This window comes from Myotis daubentonii, chromosome 2 (assembly GCF_963259705.1).
Source record: "Myotis daubentonii chromosome 2, mMyoDau2.1, whole genome shotgun sequence".
In the NCBI taxonomy this organism is placed as follows: Eukaryota; Metazoa; Chordata; class Mammalia; order Chiroptera; family Vespertilionidae; genus Myotis; species Myotis daubentonii.
In genome coordinates this window covers 132,524,028-132,539,584 of record NC_081841.1, presented here as the reverse complement: position 1 = coordinate 132,539,584, position 15,557 = coordinate 132,524,028, and the positions used below count along the sequence as shown (strand labels likewise).

Below are 15,557 nucleotides of genomic sequence, written 5' to 3'. Positions count from 1 at the left end.
GGTTCAGTGGTTGAGCATCAACCTATGAGCCAGGAGGTCACAGTTCAATTACAGGTCAGTGCACATGTCTAGGCTGCGGGCTCAACCATGGTTGGGGGCATGCAGGAGGCAGCCGATCAATGGTTCTCTCTCATCATTGATGTTTCTATCTTTCTCTCCCTCTCCCTTCCTCTCTAAAATCAATAAAAGCATTTTTTTAAAAAAATATTTGCCATTATTGAAAAATGAACATGCTGCCAGGCCAGTATGGCTCAGTAGTTAAGCATCAACCCATGAACCAGGAGGGCACGGTTCAATTCCCGGTCAGAGCACATGCCCAGGTGGCAGGCTTGATCCTCTATAGGAGGTGTGCAGGAGGCAGCTGATCAACGATGTTTCTCTTTCTTCAATGTTTCTATTCCTTTCTTCATCTCCCTTCCTCTCTCTCTCTAAAACTCAATAAAAACATTTTTTAAAAAGAAAAATGAACATGCCACAAACATTGATACCAGTTTCAAATACACTAAACAATGACAGAATCATAAGAATGAGTACCTGGCTTTCTAAAATAGAAACCTGAAGGGGATATCATTCATTGGATGTATAAGTGCTAGTATTTTAGTTTGCAAACTAGCTACAGTATTTTCTAATATGCTCTCTGAACATCTTTTTGACGATCAAACTCATAGAAACAGAAAGTAGAAAGTGGCTGCCAGTGGCTGGAGGGAGAGGGAAATGGAAAATTATTTAATAGAAACTGGTTATATGATAATATGAATATACATATGTACTAAAGTATACACTAACCAATGGTTAAAATGATAATTTTATGTGCATTTTACCACAATTAAAAATATGTTTTAATTTAAAAACTAAGTTAGATTAAACTTAACACCTACATAATAACAAAGTATATAAAAAGTTCCTAAGAATATGTAAGATTATAAAAAACATACAATATAATTTATTAGTGCTTGTTCCACCATGTGGAAATTTAAAAGTACTCTGATAAAAATAATATTATGTCTTTCATTTTCGAAGATGTAGTTCTCCACTTCCCTTCACTACCCAATTCCTTTCCTTGGAGGCAAACACTCTATTTCCCAGATACCCTTCCAGAGGCATTTGATACATATACACATTAAGTGGAAGCTTATACACTTTGTTTTTAACATAAATAAAAGTATGACATACATAGAGTACTGTTTTTTCCTATTTATATATTGGAATTCATTCTGTATTAGTTGTGGCAGTATGTTGAGATGTGGCAGACTGGCCTAATAGACTGTAGTCTATTTTCTAATGCCTCTTATGATCCACATCATACACATTTGTCTATGCCCAAGCCAAAGAATAGAATTTTCTGCTTTTTAAAATTAAATTGCTTCTTCAGAGGCCACGTGACTCTAAATGCTGAAACTAAGTGATCTACTTTATTAAGGAAAAAAAAATTACCTTAAAAGAAGCAAAGGCATCTGATGCAATATCAAATGTTGACAACTCCACATACTTAAAGAAATCTCTGAATTGATTAGAAAAGAGGATGATTTTGGCAAGTGGTTCATGTCGAATACATTCTCTCAGCATAATTCCACAACGTAAGGCAATCTGTGGGGCTTCATATCTAAAGCATAAACAAGAGATAGAGAACTCTGTTATCCTATTAACAAAATAATCTTAATAGTATCAAAAGAACCTTTTCAATACTGCTGTTAATGGAGGCATAGATAGCACCTGTCATAGTTCTTTCAAACACCATTCATCCAATGCCCACTGAATATCTATGATGTGTGTGGTATTATTCCAGGTACTGGGGGTACATCAGTAAGCAGACAAGGTCACTTGCTTCCTAGTCAAGGTCACTTGTTCCATATTTTAGAGAGGTTACATCTGGTGGGGGAAGAGGCAGGCTATAAAAAATGAAAAGATAATTTCATTTTCTGAGAAGTGCTCTTAAACTAAAGAGAATAAAAATAGTGTGACAGGCTGAGCCTGTCATGATAAGATTGGCATTTCCTTTGGTTGCCCCTCAAACCCTGCACCCAATTACAGGCCAGACAAAGCAATGCCAGAGATCTGCTTTATTGGGGGAAAGTATCCCAATCCTAATGCATGCGCAGTTTAGCCCCAGAACAACTATTGCATGACCTATCGACATTATAACAGTAAAAAACACACCCTGGGTAGAGATTTAATACGCTAATGAGACATGTGACACATGAAGAAACATGATATACTGTGAAAGCACCAAAGAGCCTCACCACTACATGCTTAGACATTATACTTAGATGTCATCTTTCCTGTCTAAAATCCTTTAAAACTGCTCCCCAGCCATTGCTCAAAAAGTAGCATCTTTCCTGTTTTCTAAGTGTTGTCTCCCTTTGTGCACAAAGCTTTAATGAACCTTCACCTGAGTCATGATTCTGTGGGTACTCTATTTCTAGCCTAGAACCCAGGGCTCTGGTAACAACAGGTATATTTACAGTGTAACTACTACTTAATTTAATTTACTTTAGATTGAGTCGCCAGGGAATAGGCAAAGGATTCCAAGCAAAGGGAACTAACTGTACAAAGGCTCTAAGGCAAGAACCAGCTTGATGAGTTAGAGAAGAAGGCCAGTGTAGTTGAAGCGCAAGTGGAAGAGCAGTGAATGGTGTGAAATGAGGCAGGAGTGCAGAGAAGGGCGGGGGCCTGATAACCTACAGGACTTTCAATAGGAAGTCTTTGGAGAGTTTAAAGCAAGAAAGCCCAACTAGAGATGATGGTAGCTTGGACTGGGGTAGTAGTAGTAGAATCGCTGGCTGTGGTTCAGGTCATGCATATTGTTTGAAGAAAGAGTCAACAGGACTTGCTGATGTAGCTAGGGCAGGGGAATCAATTTGGGGTGAAACTGAAGATTAAAGAATGAGTTCTGTGTTTTGGGCTTAAATATAATTGGGTAGATGGTGGTGCCATTCATTAAAAATGAATAAACTAGTCGAGGAACAGGTTAGAAATTAAGAGATTGTCTTTGACCATGTTAACTTTGAGATGCCTGATATCTAGTTAGAGATATCGCCTTTGCAGTAGTATATACCCATCTGGAGTTCAGAAAAAAGATAAGGGACAGATATATATAATCTACACTAATAAAAGACAAAGATGCTAATTGACCATACCTTCGCTACGCCCACCAGCCAATCAGAAGAGTATGCAAATTAACCCAACAAAGCTGGCCATTAAATTTGCATACTGCAGGTGGGGTGGGCAGCGCCAGACACCACCCGGGGAGGCGGAGCCGGTGATCGCCCCGGCCAGAGGCCTGAGACCTGGGCAGGGGCGGAGTGGGCCATTGGAGCGGGCTGGGGGTCCCTGCCCAGGCCTAATGCCTGTCCAGAGGCCTGAGGCCTGGGCAGGGGTGGAGGTGGCAATTGCCCGGGGCTGGGGGTCCCTTGCCCAGGCCTAAGGCCCCGGCCAGAGGTCTTAGGCCTGGGCAGGTGATCAGAGCGGACTGGGGGCCCCCTGCCCAGGCCTAACACCCCAGCCAGAGGCCTGAGGCCTGGGCAGGGGCGGAGTTGGCGATTGCACAGGGCTGGGGGTCCCCTGCCCAGGCCTAACGCCCGGCCTAAGGCCTTAGGCCTGGGCAGGGGCCGAGCCGGAGATCAGTGTGAACTACAGAGGAAACACCTTTTCTGAGCGCTCATTGGCTAAGCTCCCTGTATGCCACTGGTAATATTCTTAGTAACTTGGGTAATAAGAATCCAAGAAGGTGATGTAGGGTTTTTCCACCTCACTCCTGGAGAAAAAAACGAAGGTCTGCTGCTGGAGGGGCTAAGAAATATCATATCCTGCCCTAGCCAGTTTGGCTCAGTAGATAATGCCTCGGCCTGCCGATGGCAGGGTCTGGGTTCAATTCTGACCAAGGGCATGTACCTAGGTTGCAGGTTCTTTCCTGGCCGGGGCCCAGGTCAGGGCTCATGCAGGAGGCAACCAATCAAAGTGTTCCTCTCACTTTGATGTTTCTCTCTGTCTTTCCCTTTCTCTTCCACATTCTCTAGAAATCAATGGAAACATCCTCAGGTGAGGATAAAAATAAATAATAAAGAAATGTCATATCCTATGAAAGACACATCTTGAAAATGCCTAAAGAAAGTTGTCATTTTTTCATGGTGAAGGGACTGGAGTCCATGCTAATGAAAACACCTTGCTGGCTGCGGTGACTGGCAGTGGCTGCAGCAGCAGTGAGATGGGGTTGGTGCCTTCCTTTGATTAGCCCAGTCGCCTCCCACAAAGGGAGGCCAGACTGCAGCTTAGGCCCGCTCCCCAAGGGGAGCAGGGAGCTGGCCTAAGCCGTCACTAGGACATCCCCTGAGGGCTCCCAGTATGTGAGAGGGGGCAGGCTGGGCTGAGGGACCACCCCCGCCTCTGCGCGACAGTGCACGAATTTCATGCACTGGACCCCTCGTTTGCATATAATAGATAACCAGTAATTAATAGTTTTGGATTGACTGACTCACTATAATCATTAAGTAGAATTACAGCTCACAGCAAAAACTACACTAGAAAAACACAATGTCTATTGTAGGGAACAATTCAGGAATAGCATACTAGACCTGTTCCATTTCTAATTTAATAACAATTTTTTAAGTGTCAAATTTAACAATGAAATAAATCTAGGTTTGAGTTATACTACAGTGTATAATAAGGTTTTAAGAAAATGAACAATATTGAAGGAGAAAAGCATTGTCATTTATTCATAGAGGACTTAAGAAAATATAAAGACTGTTGGCTCAGGGCAGGGGTGGGAAACATCCATCCTACAGGCCGTATAAGGCCTGTGAAATCATTTGGTCTGGCCCTGCCAAGGCATTAGGGATGAGTTAATTAAATGTTTGACCAAATATAGTAGCTAATTTTTTTTTAAGTTGATAATTTTGTATGGCCTGCGAATGATGTTATAAATATTCAAATGGCCCTTGGCAGAAAAAAGGTTTCCCACTCCTGGTTTAAGGGATCTGTAATACACATATATCATTCTAATCTGACTACCCTCCAGGATATTGGCTTTCGATAGCTTACTGCCAATTATATAAAGAGGTGGTCCACAAGTTAAGTCTATCTTAAGTTTAAAATCACAATAACAATAACCTTAGGTTTGGTAAAGAACAAATATTTATCTCATTTATTCTACTTATAGATAAGGTAGGTTCCTGAGGGCAGGAACCATGACAAATATTAGACTTTGGAGACTACCCAGGAACTAGATATGATCAGTTGAGTGGCAATGAGGAAAATGGCTTGGAGAGTAGGGGAACTGAGATTCCAGCTTGGAAGAGTCCAAGAGGAGATAATTAGGGTCAGAACTTTAGTGGTAATTTTGAGAATGAAAAGAGTATATATATTTAAATATTTCATTTTTTCTAATTCAAAGTAATAACATATTTATTATTTAAAAATTCAAACATTTTTAGAAATGCATAATATAGAAAGGGAGTGCATATCTCCCAAAGAAACCATTATGAACAATTTGGTGATGACTCCTCTGGTTTTTATTCTCTATTATAATGATTCTCCTTTTACGTTTTTCTTTTCTTTTTTTTCTTCTTTTATGTTTTAACCCAAACTTTAAATCCATTTTTTCACTTTCTGTTTTGTAGATACCATTTATTGTATACTTGTTATGTTCCAGGTATTGCATTCAGTATCTCTACTGATGTTATTTCATTTAATCCTTTTAATAATACTTAGAACCAGGTATTATTCTTACCATTTTATAGATGATGAAATTGAAACTTAGAGAAAATAAGGCTAGATTTCTCAAGGTTATTCAGCTAGTAAGCGACAGAAGCAAGTTTTCAACCCAGATCTGTTTCTAAATTTCATGTTTTGTGGGGTTTTTTTGTTTGTTTTACCATTAATATCTTTAATGAGATTTGAGGACTGTTTAAGTGTGAAGGAAGAGGGAATTACAGGAGACCCTGAAGACAGGGCAGATAACAAGAAGCCCTAAGTGGAATAGTTGTATCAGAATCAACTGTACTTGTCACCATTTTCTTTCTAGTTTAGCTTGAAATCCTAGAGAATTAACAGTTTGTTAAAGAACAGCATTTTTTTACTGAATTGTCTTTAGATATATGATAGTAACATAACATATTGAACCTAAGTCTAACCATAAAGAATACAAGTCAGAAAGAAATTAATACTTGTCCACCAAAGAGACTAATCTGGATATGGGATACAAAATATAGTATAAAGGATTTGGAGCCCAAATTTTATGAAAAGACTATGAGTAAAGACTTTTCTCTAAATGGACTTTTCTCCTTGCCCAGATAAGTGACATTCCAGGGTAGTGAGAGAACCTGAGGATGAGGTTATTAAACTTCTCTCAGTGATCCATAACGAATCATGACCAGTGGAAGATGTGCCAGAAGTCTAATATTAAAATCATAAATTCCTACCAATAATCTTATTTATAAAAGTTTTTATTAAACCATACTAGTATAAAAAAGTAAAAAAGTAGAAAGTACAAAAAAAACCCCAATGTACCCATCACCCAGCCTTAACAACTGTCAATATTTTTCTGTTTCTTTCATCTATCTCCCTAATGCCCCTTCCCCCCCCGGTTTTTTTTTTTTTTTCTTGACTGGGGTATTTTAAAGTTCCATATAATATCATCATAACTCTTTTTTTTTTTAAGAGAAAATTCCATTGGGAGTTTGATGGGGGTTGCATTAAATCTGTATGTTGCCTTGGGTAATATGGCCACTTTAACTATGTTGATTCATCCAATCTATGAACACAGAATATCTTTCCATTTCTTTGTCTTATTCAATTTCTCTTACTAATATAGTTTTCAGTTATAGGTCCTTTATATCTTTTGTTAATTTTATTCCTAGGTATTTTATTATTTTTGTTGCAATTGCAAAAGGAATTTTTTCACTTCTTTTTCTAAAATTTCATTGTTATATAGAGAAATGGAATGGATATTTGTACATTGATTTTGTATCCTGCAAATTTACTATATTTGTTTATTGTTTCTCATAGTTTTTTAAGGGAGTTTTGAGGGTTTTCTATATAAAGAATCCTGTCTTCCACCAAAAGTGATAATTTTACTTCTTCAATCCTAATTTGGAAGTCTTTTTTTTTGGATATCTTTTATTTCTTTCTGTTGCCTGATTACTCTGGCTAGGACATCCAGTATATACTATGTTTAATAGGTTCTTCAAAAAATTAAGACTAGAGTCACCAAGTGACCCAGCAATCCCTCTCCTGGTTATCTACCTGAAAATCTGAAAACATTTATTCGTAAAGATATATGTGCCTCCATGTTCATTGCAGCATTATTCACAGTGACCAAGACATGGAAACAACTGAAGTATTCTTCGATAGAGGAGTGGATAAAGAAGATAGGGTATATATACTATGGAATATTATTCAGCCATAAGAAAAGATGGAATACTGCCATTTGCAACTATATAGATGGATCTTAAGAATATCATGCTAAGCAAAATATGTCAGATGGAAAAAGTCAAGAATCATATGATTTCACTCATGTAGGATAGAAAACTGAAAACAACAAATGAACAAATAAGACAAGTATACAAAAACTCATAGACAGACAATAGTATGGTGGTTACCAGAGGGGAAAGGTGGGGAGGAGGGAGGTAGTAAAGGTATGGGGGTCAAAATATGGTGACAGGAAGAGTTTTGACTTTGGGTGGTAAACACAGAATGTAACATACAGATGATGTAATATAGAATAGTACACTTGAAACTTATATAATTTTATTAACCAATATCACCCAATAAATTTAATATTGAAAAAAGGAATATAAAGATGTAAAGAAAGGATTTTGCTGTGGTCTAAGTAATTATGGTGATGCTGATTTGGAAGACTGACCTTAAGCATGGCAAATACCTTTACTGTTATTACAAAAGAGAACCCATCATATCTCAAAATGAGGCTAATGCTATATACTTTTTAAAAATTTTATCTTTATTGATGAAAGTATTACAGATGTACCCCTTTCCCCCCATTGACTGTCTCCCCCTCCCCCGTCCTCCCCAGGCCTTCCCCGCACTATTATCTGTCCATGGGCTATGCATATAAGTTCTACTTTTAACAACTATTCTAAACTCAAACCTACTTTGAAGGAAACCATGTACTTACCCTTTGAGGAGCATAAATAGGATATGAGGATGAGCACTAATGTACTCCACAGTGGGACATCGAGTGCCTATCTGTCTTCTCAGGATGTTGTTAAATATCTGGGTCACATCCTTTTTGCCCTGTTAAAGGAACAACCAATCACTGTATCATATACTTGAAATGGGTCAACTATATGACATGTGAATTATATCTCAAAGGCTGTTTATATGCATATACATACAAATAGCACTGTCCTTCATAATGTGAAACCATTAATTTACTCTTTAGTCAGTTGTGCTCTGAAACATTCAACATAGAGCCTACAAAATACTAGTAGATGCAGCTCCTTTCCATAGGGTTTGCACTGTGGAAAATTTGGACAATTAGAAGTCGACTTCTCACAGCAGTAAATGAAGTGGCACATGGGGAATATAAAATAGTAGTTATAAAATAGTAGTCTATAGACATAACCAAATTCTTCGGGGCATATGCAGGAGGCAACCCATGGATGTGTCTCTCTCACATGATGTTTCTCTCCCTCTCTCTCGCCCCCTCCCTCCCTTCCACTCTCTCTACAAATCAATGGCAAAACAAAAACAAAGTTGCTGTGAACATTCATAACCAGGTTTCATTTCTCTGTAATAAATACCAGGAGTGTAATTGCTTCTATGGCAGTTGCATGTTTAGTTTTTTAAGAAATTGACAAATTGTTTTCCAGATTGGTTATACCATTTTAATTTCCATCAGCAATGTAGTTTTTATGCATCCTTACCAGCATTTCGCGTTGTCATTAATTTTTATTTTAGCTGTTGTGATAAGTATGTAGTAATTTCTCATGTTGGTCTCCACTTGCATTTCTGTAATGGCTAGGGAACAGCATGTATAGCTATCTGTACATACTCCTCTTTGGTGAAATGTCTCTTTGTGTCTTTTGCCCATTTTTAATTGAATTGTTTGGTTTTTTTACACTATTAAGTTTTGAGGGTTTTTAACATATTCTAGTTTTTTGTCACATATGTGGTTTAAAGTATTTTTTTCCCAATCTGTAGCTTGACTTTTTATCCTATTAACAGGATCTTTTGCAGAGGAAAAGTTCTGAATTTTGATAAAATCCAATTTATCAATTTTTGTTTTATAGATTATACTTTTAGTGTCAAGTTCAATAATTCTTTGCCTAACTCTATATCCTGAAGTTTTTCCTTGATTTTCAAAAAAGTGTTATAGTTTTATGTTTTACATTTACATCTGTGATCCACTTGAGCCAATATTTTTAAAATATTTTTTTATTGATTTCAGAGAGGAAGGGATAAGGAAGAGAAATATAGAAACATCAATGATGAGAGAGAATCATTGATCAGCTGCCTTCTTCTCACCCCACACTGGGGATTGAGCCTGCAACCCAGCCATGTGCCCCGGCCCGGAATCAAACTGTGAGCTTCTGGTTCTAAGGTCCTGGCTCAACCACTGAGTCACGCCAGCCAGGCTGAGCCAATTTTTAATAAAGTTAATAGTATACAAGAATTCCCACTTCTCCACATCCTCCCAGCATTTGTTACATCTTTTCTTTATGATAATAGAATCCTTATAGGTATGAGGCTGCATCTCATTGTGGTTTTCATTTGCATTTCTATGATGACTAAGGTGCAGGGTAGAATCAGGATGGGAGTTGAACCCAGCAATATCAACACTGGAAAAGAAGGCACCCTCCCCCTTAGATTCCCTTGAGCTATAGGTATTCTCAAGAGTAGGAGCTTATCCCCTATGTTTTCTTCGAGGGCTTTTATGGTTTCAGGTCATATATACAAGTCTTAATCCAATCTGAGTTGATTTTTGTGTACAGTGCAAAATAGGAGTCCATTTTAATTCTTTAGCATGTAGATATCGATATCCAGTTTCCCCTACACCACTATTCCTTCCCACTGTATATTTTTGGCTCCTTTGTTCAAAATTAATTGATCATATATGCATGGGTTTATTTCTGGGTTTATATTCTGTTGTAGTAATCTATGTATCTATTTTTACCTGTACCACACTATTATAGCTTTGTAATATAGTTAGAAATCAGGAAGTGTGATGTGCCCAGCTTTTTTTTTTTTTTTTTTTTCAAGATTGCATTGGCTATTTGGAATTGTTTGTGGTTCCATATGAATTTTAGGATTTTGCTTCTATTTCTGTGAAAAATTTTGATAAGAATTGCATTGAATCTGTAGAACTCTGAGTAGTATTGATCTTTTAACATTATTAATTCTTCCAATCCATGAACACAAAATATTTTCCACTTATTTGTGTTTCCTTCAATTTTTCATTAATGTTTGATAGTTTTCAGTGTATAGATCTTTCACTTCCATAGTTAATTTACTCCTAAATATTTCTTCTTGGTGTTATTAAAAATGGGACTGTATCTGATTTTTTTCTGATAATTTTTTGTTAGTGCAACAGATTTCTATATATTGATTTTATACCTCCAACTTTCCTAAATTTGTTTATAAGTTCTAGCAATCTTTTGGTGCAGTCTTTAGGGTTTTCTGTATATAATATCATCTCATCTGCAAATAAAGACTTCTTCTTTATTTACTAACTGCTCTGGCTAGGTCTTTCAGATGAATACAAGTGGCAAGAATGAAGAATGGGCATCCTTGTCTTGTATCTGATCTTAAAGATTTGATCCCAGGCCCCAGTCAGTGCATATGCAGGGGGCAACCAATAGGTATGTCCCTCTCACATCAATGATTCTCTCTCTCTCTCTCCCCTCTACTCCTTCTTCCTTTATACTCTGTCTGAAAATCTATCTATATATATAAGCCTAAGAGACCATTATGACCTGTCAACCAATTGACCGATCACTGTGACGTGCACTGACCACCAGGGGGCAGACACTCAACACAGGAGCTGCCCCCTGGTGGTCAGTGTGCTCCCACAGCCAACCTCCCATGGCTGGCCAACCTCCCACCATTCCTCCCCCACCTTCCCCCCCGCCGGCCGGCCCTGATCAGCCCCTATCGTGACTGGGCGAGACAGCCCCAATCAGCCGCAATCGCCGTCCAGGCCAAGGGACCCCACCCATGCATGAATTCATGCACTGGGCCTCTAGTGGAAAAAATATCTTCAGATGAGGATTAAAAAAAGAAAAAGAAAAAACCCCAGAAATTTGGCCTATAATTTTCTGTTCTTACAGTGTCTTTATCTGGCTTTGGTATCAGAGTAATACTAGCCTCATAAAAATAGTTTGGAAATGTTCCTTCTTCTGTTTTTAGAAGAGTTTGAGAAGGAGTAGCATTAATTCTTCTTTAAATGTTTGGTAAAGCCCAGGCAGTGTAACGTGGTTGAGTGTTGTCCCATGTACCAAGAGGTTACTGGTTCAATTCCTGTTCAGAAACAGGCCTGGGTTGTGGGCTAGATCCCTAATAGGCAGCCAATAAATGTTTCTCTCTCTCATTGATATTTCTCTTTCCCTTTTTGTCCTCTCTCCAAAAATAAATAAAAACATATTTTAAAAAATGTTTGGTAAAATTAACCTGTAAAACCATCTGGTCCTGTGCTTTTCTGTGTTGGGAGGTGTTTTGATTTTTGATTCAATATCCTTGCTTGTTGTTGGTCTGTTCAGATTTTCTATTTCTTCATAATTCAATCTTGGTAGCTTGTATGTTTCTAGAAATGTACCCACTTCTCAGTTGTCCAATTTGTTGGTGTACAATTGTTCATAGGAGTTTCTTATGATCCTTAGTATTTCTGTATTATAGTTGTCATGTCTCCACTTTCATTTTTTATTATATTTGAGTTTTCTCTTTTTTCCTCAGTCTAGTTAAAGGTTTGTTAATTTTATGTTTTCAAAAAACCAGCTTAGTTTCATTGATCTTTTATCTTTCTAGTTTCTCTTTTATTTGTTTCTGTTGATCTTTGTCCCTTCCTTCTAATAACACTGAGCTTAATTTGTTCTTTATCTAGTTCTTTGAGGTGTGAAGTTAGGTTATTTTAGATATTTTTCTTAATGTGGACATTTCTGCCCTCTTAGAAATGTTTTTACTGCATCTCATAAATTTGGTAAGTTGTGTTTCCATTTTCATTTTTCTCACATTTTCTATTACTCTTTTGATTTCTTCTTGGCTAATTATTTGTTCAGGAGCGTAAGGTTTAATCTCTACATATTTGAAAATTTTCCAGTTTTTCTCTTGTAATTGATTTCTAGTTCATACCATTGTGGTTAGAAAAGATGCTTGATATGAGTTCAATCATCTTAAATTTATTAAGACTTGTTTTGTGGCCAAACATATGACCTATCCTGGAGAACCTTCTGTGTGCACTTGAGAAGAATGTGCATTCTGCTGCTGTTGGATGGAATGTTCTATGTTTGTGAGATCCGTCTGATCTAACATGAAGTGTAAGTCCAATGTTTTCTTACTAATTTTCTGTCTGGATCATCTAGCCATTGTCGAAAGTGGGATATTAGTGACTTTGAGCATGTTTTCATATGTCTCTTGGCTTTCTGTACGTCTCCTTTCGAAAAGTATCTACTTAGGTGTGTTGCCCATTTTTTTGCTTAAAAAAGAAAAAGTGGGATATTAAAGTCCCCTAGGATTATTTCATTGTTGCCTATTTCCCCCTTCAAATGTGTTAATACTTGCTTTATATATTTAGGTGCTCCAATGTTGGCTGAATATTTATAACTAGAGGCCTGGAGCATGAAATTTGTGCACAGGGGGAGCGGGGTGTCCCTCAGCCCGGCCTGCATCCTCTCCAATCTGGGACCCCTTGGACATTCCTCTCGCAATGCAGGACCACTGGCTCCTAACCACTCACCTGCCTGCCTGCCTAATGCCCCCAACTGCCCTCCCCTGCCGACCTGATCTCGCCCCTAACTGCCCTCCCCTGCCGGCCTGATCGTTCCCAACTGCCCTCCCCTGCCAGCTTGATTGCCCCTAACCCCCTGCCAGCCTGATCTCGCCCCTAACTGCCTCTGCCTCGGCTCCCACCACCATGGCTTTGTCTAGAAGGAAGTTGGATGTCCAGAAGATGGCCGGTCGACCTGGTCTAATTAGCATATTACCCTTTTATTAGTATAGATTATACAGAATAGGATTGCTTAAATGGGGGGGGGGTCTTTTTCAGCAGGAGGAGATGCTTTTGGCAGACAAAAATACATAACCCCTATATCTGGACTGATAGCCAGCCATATGCACTATACTGTCAAACCCGTTATTAACAAATTGAACCACTTTCTTATACCTTACACTAAACAGCTGTTGCCCTTAAAACCCCTCCTCAGCCCCACCTTAGGTTCTGCCTTCGCAGTTCAGGCAGACTAGGTTCTGATTGGTCGGTTTCTATGCCTGTCAGCATCAAAACCTCCGCCTCCTAGGCAGCCATTGGCTCCTTGCAGTTCATCCAGATTTGGTTCTGATTGGTCAGTTTCTGTGCCAGTCAGCGTCAAAAGCTCCACTTCCTAGGCAGCCACTGGCTCCTCTGGAAAATCCAGAACAGCCCTGCTGACAGCTGTCTCTCTCTCCAGGCCTATCTCTGGGCCTGATCCACAGAGGCGGCAGCTGTGGATCAGGCCTGCCACTCTCTCTGGGCCTCTCTCCAGGCCTGATCCGCAGCCGCCGTGGTGGCAGCGAGGTCATTACACCTCTGGCTTGGCCACGGGGCTACGGCAGAGGCCAGACCCTGGGCCAGAGGCCCCGAGCTTGGGCAGGGGTGTAATGACCTCACTGTGCCCGCCTCGCCACGCACACCCGCCTGCCCACCAGTCACCAGCCTTGCTGTGGTAGGTGCCTGTGGGCCACAGGGAAGGGACTGAGAGGTGCTCCATGCACTTTCTGGTGACCGTTCATTTGGTCATTTTGGTAGTTATGGCCATTGGCCTTTTATTATATAGGACTAGGGGCCCGGTGCACGAAATTCGTGCACTGGGGGGGGGAGTGTCCCTCAGCCCAGCCTGCCCCCTCTCACATACTGGGAGCCCTCAGGTGTTGACCCCCATCACCCTCCAATCGCAGGATCGGCCCCTTGCCCAGGCCGGACGCCTCTGGCCTAGGCGTCCGGCCCGGGCAGCGGGGACCTGCAGTGGCAGCAGGGGAGTGCCGCGATCGCGCGGGCTCCGCCCCTGCCCCTGCAGGACGCCTCTGGCTGAGGCGTCCGGCCCGGACAGCGGGGACCCGCAGCTGCAGCGGCCCCACTATCGTGGGCTTCGCTTTAGGCCCAGGCAAGGGACCCCTAGATCCCGGGACTGCCAGCTTCGACCGTGCCCAGCTCCCATCGCTGGCTCCACCCCTACTTCCTGCTATCACTGGCCAGGGCGGCAAAGGCCCTGATTCTCCGATCATGGCTGGGGGGCAGGGCCGCCTTTGCCCTGCCCCCCAGCTCTTAGCTCCCCCCTGGGTTTCCGATCACTGTCAGTGGCAGGGGGCTTCTTCCTGCTTTCCCTTTCGCCTCCCTGCATTGTGCCTACATATGCAAATTAACCGCCATCTTGTTGGCAGTTAATTTGCATATAGCCCTGATTAGCCAATGAAAAGGGTAGCGTCGTACGCCAATTACCATTTTTCTCTTTTATTAGTGTAGATTGTTATAGCAACTTGAATAACTGTTCCCGTTTCAGTCATGTGTGGTGCTTAACAATGGGCATATGGTCTGAGAAATGCATCATTAGGTGATTTCATCATTGTGCAAACATCAGAGAGTGTACTTACATAAACCTAGATGGTATAATCTACTATTGTAATTATATGTGCTACTACAGGCCCGGTCCATGAAAATTCATGCACTGGATGGGGGGGGTGGGAGTGGGGAGAGTCCCTCAGCCCAGCCTGCCCCCTTTCACAGTCCAGGAGCCCTCAGGGGTAGGAGGCGACCTGGCAATCAGGGGAAGGCAACGTCCCCATCACACCTCTGCTGCTGCCACAGCTGGCAGCGCAAGCCTCAGCCGACCCTGGTTACCTGAGCCTCGGGCAGCCCTGGGCAGCTGGGGGGCTGAGGGGACTGGGGGTCTCCAGAGGCAGGCACATGGAGTGGCCAGGCCTGCCTGGGGATGGGCCCAGCCTTGCCACACATCTGCCACCCTGGCAAGGGTGAGGGGACTGTGTGCCGCCATCTTTGAGGCATGGCAGTCAATTAGCATATTCCCTCCTTATTGGTTATGGACACCACCATCTTTGAGGGTGGGACAGTCAATTAGCATATTCCCTCCTTATTGGCTGTGGGCGCCACCATATTTGAGGGAGGGACAGTCAACTAGCATATTCCCTCCTTATTGGCTGTGGATGCTGCCATCTTTGTGACAGTGTGAGGGTCAATTAGCATATTCCCTCTTTATTAGATAGGATACTTTTATGCAAGTGACAGTGCAGTAGATTTGTTTACACCACCATCATCATAAACATATAAGTAATGCATTGCACTATAACAGTATGACAGCTACCATGTCACTAGGAGACAGGAATTTTTCAGCTCCATG

The 15,557-nt window shown here is 40.9% G+C and overlaps 1 protein-coding gene across 10 annotated transcripts in view; it reads right to left on the bottom strand.

The window, feature by feature from the left end:
* CAB39L (calcium binding protein 39 like) overlaps window positions 1–15,557 on the bottom strand; it is a 159,561-nt gene that overhangs the window by 48,776 nt on the left and 95,228 nt on the right. For all 10 annotated transcript variants that reach the window (XM_059684597.1, XM_059684599.1, XM_059684601.1 and 7 more), the window contains 2 exons: window positions 8,129–8,247; window positions 1,435–1,603 (listed from right to left, as the gene is read on the bottom strand). In XM_059684597.1, the coding sequence (XP_059540580.1) occupies window positions 1,435–1,603; window positions 8,129–8,247 (288 nt within the window). The remainder of the gene's footprint in view (window positions 1–1,434; window positions 1,604–8,128; window positions 8,248–15,557) is intronic.